Consider the following 6,363-nt stretch of genomic DNA (forward strand, 5'->3'; position numbering starts at 1 on the left):
ATCACCTGGTAGCCACCACTCACTAAGCAAAATTAACAAAATAAAGTTGTTTCCTCCTCCTGATAATACAAACTGAGCTAATTACTAAGTAGCAAAAAATGTAAGTGTAAGACCAATGGAAAAACAATATACAAAGTAGTGAGCATTATGTAGTGCGTAGTACAAAATAACAAGGTATACAACGCTACAGAATTCTTGGGTAAAGGTATGGTAATCGTTTATTGAAACAATGTCAGCACGAAGGTGGTTCTATTTTCGTGATGTTCGAGAAAGATAAGACATGGAATGAGTGAGAAATACAGAATGAGAAAGTAAACCCTATCTTATGACGATGATCAATGCATTGTGAAACTTGTATATGGGCAAAGGAATGAGACCATTTCGCAGTACCGGGTGATGGTACGGACTTATGAAATAGTATTAGCCTAGATACCTTGCGTCGTTGACGCAATAATGGCAATGAGGATATAGCTTTAATGGCACTTATGCTTGCAGTCCGATTTTAGTTCTATAAAATGAAATGAACAGAGTTATTCTGAACTTGTCAATAGATGGAATAAGGTTGTGATATGGATCGCAAACTGCCGATGCGTGATGTAGTTTCGGACGTCTTAGTGTTTTATAAAGCAACATATTTAGGGTGAAGGAAATCAAGCCTCCCGTTCCATAGGAAAAGGGTTTATTATGAATAAACCGTGAAACGACTCCGTGGGTTAGCTGCTGTTGCGCGTGGTCCCAAGCACGAGCTTCGTCCTCTTCTTTGTCGCGCTTGTTCCAACAAACTGCCCCGCGCGCAGAAGTTCACAAAAAGTTTGATTCCAGCGGGTACAGGTGTTGAACGACCCGTTTAACGGTAGATCCGCCCGGTAGTCTCAAGGTACAGGTTCTTGTCTTGCCATCCCTTCCTTTATGGAGCTCCTCTATTCGAACAATGCTCCATATTTGCCGGGGCTTGTTGGGCTCTTGTAGAAGGACGAGGTCATCTTTCTTAATTCTGTCGAACGGTGTCGTTGACTTGGAGCTTGACATTGTTCTTAACTCCGAGAGGTATTCTTTGGACCAACGTTCCCAGAAAGTTCTTCGAGTTTTTTCTCGTTGTTCCCACATAGGTAGTATATGGCGACCATCGGCTGTGATCTCGCCGCGTGTTAGGTCGGGAAGTGCAGATATTCGCTTTCCAATGAGAAAGTGAGCCGGGGAGAGGGGTTCCAGATCACGATAGTCGCTATAAACGTATGTGATTGGCCGGGAATTGATTACAGCTTCTACTTCAGTTAAAGTTGTTTGTAGCTGTTTCTCCGTAAGATGTCCCTTGCCGATGCACTTCTTCAACGTCAGCTTGACCGACCTGATAAGTCTCTCGTAAAAACCGCCCCACCACGGTGCATGATCGGCGATAAATTTCCATTTTATGTGATGGTTCGCGATGAAGTTACAAACTTCTTCGTTTCTCAATGACTGCCACAATCTCGAAAGCTCTCTCTTGCTCTTCTTGAATGCTAAGGCGTTGTCGGAATATATAACAGAAGGAAGTCTCCGCCGCGACACAAGGCGTCGGAAAGCGTTGAGAAAGCTTGTGGCGGTCATGTCTTCTACTAGTTCGAGGTGAACAGCTCTAATCACGGCGCACGTGAACAGGCAAATATACACTTTGGCGTAGTCATTTGGATGTTTAACGTAGAGGGGACCGGCGAAATCTAGTCCTGTTACTTGAAAAGGTTCCGAAGCGGTTACTCTTTCAGGTGGTAACGGTGCAGTCACTTCGGAGAAGGCTTTGACGTTGTAAGCGTTGGCACACGATGCATCCTCTGATGACCTTCTTGACTAGCTGCCGTCCTCGTAATATCCAAAATCTTTCCCTTATTTGTACAAGTGTATCCCGAACTCCTGCATGAAGAAGTTGCCGATGGTGCTGCATGACGAGGAGCTCGCAGTAATAGTGGTCCTTTGGTAAGACGATTGGATGTTTTTCATCGTATGATTTCTTACTGTATTGTAGGCGTCCTGCGACTCGAAGAACTCCATTGTCGAGGAAGCATGTCACGTCCCGCAGTATAGAATCCCTTATATGTTGAGCTCCTTTGGAGACGCGGTCAATTTCAGGAGAAAAGGCTGAGCTTTGAACCTTCTTTATCCAGTATAGTTCGCCGGCTTGTAGTTCTTCTGTATTCAGGGCTCCCCGGGACACACTTTTCCGCTTCAACTTCGAGGTAAATCGCAGTATCCAAGCTGTAACACGGTGTAGTCGAGTAAGAGAGCTGTAGTTGTGAATGTCTATAATAGGTGGTTCGGCTTGCATGGCGACTTGCAAGCATGGTACCCGATGAGTACGCTCCTCCGTGACACTCGGTGGAAGATCGGTTGAGTTCGGTCTACGGTGTGGTGGCCATTCATTATCTTCACAAGTAAGCCAATGGGGTCCTGTCCACCAGGCTGAGTTTGTTGTCAATTCACGGGCCGAAACTCCTCTTGTCAAAAAATCAGCAGGATTTTGCTTTCCAGGGCAGTGTCTCCACAATGTGATGTCCGTTTTACTCTGAATCTCCGTTACCCTATGGCGAATGAAGTCTTTCCATCTCTTAGGATCACCGGTAATCCAGTACAGTGCTATCATTGAGTCAGTTCAAAACTGCACTGATGTAATGTCCTCGGATAGCTCTTGACGCACGTACTCGTACATTCGTGCTGAGACGAGACAGGCTAGTAGTTCGAGTCTGGCAAGGCTTGTCTCTTTCATTGGGGCCACCCTGGACTTGCACAAGACTATCGTTGAGCTTTTGTCGTTCGTACTGCCTGCTGTGCAAATGTAGCAAACGGCACCGTAGGCTGATTTACTGGCTTCAGCGAAAAAATGGAGTGCGTATTTGTCGCCAAGCCCATGTACGCCCTGTCGGTAGTACCGAGGAATTTCAATGTCACAGAGCTGTGGAAGTTCATTGCACCAACTCTTCCATTCGTGTAGAGCGTCCAGTGGCAAAGGTTCTTCCCAGTCAACGCCTTTTCTCCAAAGGTTTTGAAAACATATCTTCATCCTTATTGTAAAAGGAGTCAGCATACCGAGAGGGTCGTATAGGCGAGAGGTCGTTTGTAGCATGAACCGCTTGGTATCAGTTCTTTGTTGAACAAACTCTATAGCGTTTCCCGGACTAAACGACAGTACGTCGGTGTCAGGATGCCATACCAATCCCAGGACTTTCAGTACTCCTGTCAGTTGTCCGAGAGGTAACTCCGGAGGTTGCGTCGATTCTGTGCCAAGAACGCGTGGGTCGTTCGAAGCCCACTTGTGTAGCTTCATAGAGGCACTTGCGAATATCTCGGTGGCTTCTGACCGCAGTTTGGACGCCTCTTCAACGGAGTCCGCTCCTGTTAAAATGTCGTCAACGTATATGGAACCCCACAGCCTTTTTGCAGTTTCGGGGTAAGCAGACGACGCTTGATCCAGATGATGACGGATGGTCGCCGCCAAAAGAAAGGGACTACAGGTCGTGCCGAATGGTACTCTGGTCATACGCCAGATGCCAACGTTAGACAACGGTTGATCTGGCTTGGGTGCTTTCTCCAACCACAGGTAGCGCAAAGCGTCTCGGTCTGTGCTGGTGATGCTTATTTGCAGAAACGCTTTTTCGATGTCTGCTACTAAAGCAATGCGATGCTTTCTAAAGCGAAGTAGCAGTCCTATGAGATCGGCATTGAGGTTTGGTCCGGAGTACAGGCTGTCGTTGAGCGAGAGCTCTCCTTTTTCATGTGAAGAAGCATCGAAGACCACCCTTACTCTTGTAGTACGGTCCTCGCGGATTACTGCATGGTGTGGCATATAATACACTGGGTTTTCTGTATTATCGTCAGTGACCTTCTCGGCTACACCATCGTTGGCGTATTTACGTATGGCAGCATCATATTCTTGCAGAAGCTGAGGGGATCGGCGTAGCTTTCGAAGAAGTTGATTTAAACGCGTCTGTGCGTTTTCTCGATTGTTGTGGTTGAGAATTGTCGGTTTCCATGGAAGTGAAACTACGTAGCGACGATTCTCCATCTTGACTGTGCTTTTGAAGAAGTCCAAAACTGGGTCTGCGTCCTGTGTCTTGTTATGTCCCTCGGGTTTAATCCCCATAATTTCTAGGTCCCAGTAATTATCTGTGGTGATCTTAAATTCTTCCACTGCCGCTTTCAGTACTATTGTCTCGTTGCAGTGTGTGACGGTAGCACAAGAGGCTACTGGTCCGTGCAGAGTCCAGCCTAAGGATGTCTCGACAGCTTTAAGTCCGTTCTCCAAATTCCGTACGTTGCCCGTGACAAATGACCAGTAATAGTCACTGCCGATTAAGACATCGACAGCATTTGGGCTTTCAGCTTGATCGTTATCGGTGAAGTAATAACCTTGGTGCTCGAGCTTGTCAGTAAAGTCTCCACTCGGTCGCGGAATGGATTGGTCGCAGATCTTGGTCGTGACGAGAGCTTCGATCAACAGTGTCTTGCAACTATGCACTGAACTCAGAGTGATAGACACTCGTCGGAAAGTCTTCTCGTCATGATGCCCTCCAAAATGTCCTACTGTAAGACACTCGCGATCGAGAACTTGACAATTAAGTTTCTCAGCCAATTGCTCGGTCACAAAAGTGCGCTGGCTGCCTCCATCCAATAAAACGCGAACCAGCATTTTACTATCCTGGCCGGCTGCCCAAGCAACAGCTGTTTGTAGGTATATGAGCCGTTTGGACGTGCCAGTTCCAGTCATCTCGAGTTGTACCTGTTTAGGGAATGTCTGGGGTCCGGCGGTCGATTTCATCAACCTTGGGTCACACATTGTTTCCGCATGGCGCCGATTGCACTTTCCACATTTTACCTTTCTTATGCAATTTTTTGCTACGTGATGCTCCAGGGTACAACGGAAGCAGCGACGTGCACCTAGAAGGCGTTTTTTCTTTTCCTCGAGAGGAATTGCCGAGTCGCACTGCTCTGTACAATGGGTCGTTGATTCGCAGAAAAAGCAGTCCTTTTTTTGACGAACGGGTTTAGCGGATGAGGTCAAAGACTCTGTGGTTGAGCGTTGATGGCACGGCTGTTTCGTTAAGGATAAAGGTCGCGAAGTGGATGTCGCGGTAGTGCGAAATTCTTTATCTTTGCTCTTCAACGCGTCCTCTTGTACAGAAACATGCAGGACTGTTCGTTCTCGAGACTCTATTTCTGTTTGAATAAAAAGCAGCAAAGACTTAATGCTCGCCTTCTGTTGCTGGGTGCGCTGTGCTTGTTCGCCAGTGCTTCCAGCTCCTCCCCATTCCTCGGAACTCTGGCGTGCGATGGTCCTTGTTGAAATCGAGGACAATATCGTGAGGAAGCGATTTCAGGAGAATGGGGTAGAGCATTGAAGAATAATTATCTTCCGATATCCCGAGAGTCTTGAGGGCACGTGTCTGGGACTGCACAGTGTCGTAGAGGCTTCGAAGGCCACGAAGGTCATTGGGGGATCGAACGGGTTGCAAGTCGATGAGGCGCTGCATGTGATCCTGAATGATCAAGTCGTCCTTAGCAAAGCGCCGCTTTAGAATGTCCAGGGCATCACTGTAGCAGCTCGCAGTTGCTGGAAGTCCCGCGATCGCCAATGCCGCGTCGCCGGTCAAGACTGAGCGTAGATAGGTGAACTTGTCGACGTCGGTGAGGCCACCGTTGTTGTGGATCACTTGGTTGAACTGTTCCCAAAAAGGCGGCCACATTGATGGTCGACCATTGAACTTTATAAGTTCGATCTTCGGAAGATGAACACCGGGTTGCAGCGTGCGTTGAACGGGTTCGTTTGACGTCGACGATGACGTACGGTTGAGTGATTCATGAATCTGACGTATACGGTATTTGAGCTTCGCGGACGTCGCTGTGGCTCGATCATTGTAATCGACAACCCGATCAAACTCTGCTTCAGCTTCCGTGGTAGAGAGCAGAGGTACGATGTCGGAGTCAGTTGCCCTCAAGTCGGTGTGAAGATGATTGAGGCGTTCGCTAAGGATGCAAAGCTGCTCTTCCGTAACACTGTCTTGGCTAAGCGTTGATTCGATGTCGTTAATAAGCCGCGTTAGCTGCGATCTCTCGGCTTTGCGCTTGAGCTTGAGCGCTTCCATGGTTGGACTCCGCGATGAGCAGCCAAAGGTCGGTACGATGAATCGGTAGGCAGGAAGGCGATTACCTTGGTACCATCGATGTAGTTCGCTGTTCCGATGAGTTTCGGCACCACTTGAAGGAAATCAAGCCTCCCGTTCCATAGGAAAAGGGTTTATTATGAATAAACCGTGAAACGACTCCGTGGGTTAGCTGCTGTTGCGCGTGGTCCCAAGCACGAGCTTCGTCCTCTTCTTTGTCGCGCTTGTTCCTACA

General features: G+C 47.8%; 1 protein-coding gene across 1 annotated transcript; it reads right to left on the reverse strand.

Moving 5' to 3' along the window:
- Nucleotides 1-5,210: 5,210 nt before the first annotated feature.
- Nucleotides 5,211-6,110, reverse strand: LOC119462331 (uncharacterized). Its single transcript, XM_037723676.1, has one exon. It carries the CDS (start codon nucleotides 6,108-6,110, stop codon nucleotides 5,211-5,213), a length of 900 nt encoding a protein of 299 aa, XP_037579604.1.
- Nucleotides 6,111-6,363: the final 253 nt, after the last annotated feature.

Source organism: Dermacentor silvarum, chromosome 8, assembly GCF_013339745.2.
Source record: "Dermacentor silvarum isolate Dsil-2018 chromosome 8, BIME_Dsil_1.4, whole genome shotgun sequence".
NCBI lineage: Eukaryota > Metazoa > Arthropoda > Arachnida > Ixodida > Ixodidae > Dermacentor > Dermacentor silvarum.

What these genes read in the sequence shown, in the direction of transcription:
- LOC119462331 (XM_037723676.1), bottom strand. Translation starts at nt 6,110, where the DNA reads ATGGAAGCGCTCAAGCTCAAGCGCAAAGCCGAGAGATCGCAGCTAACG.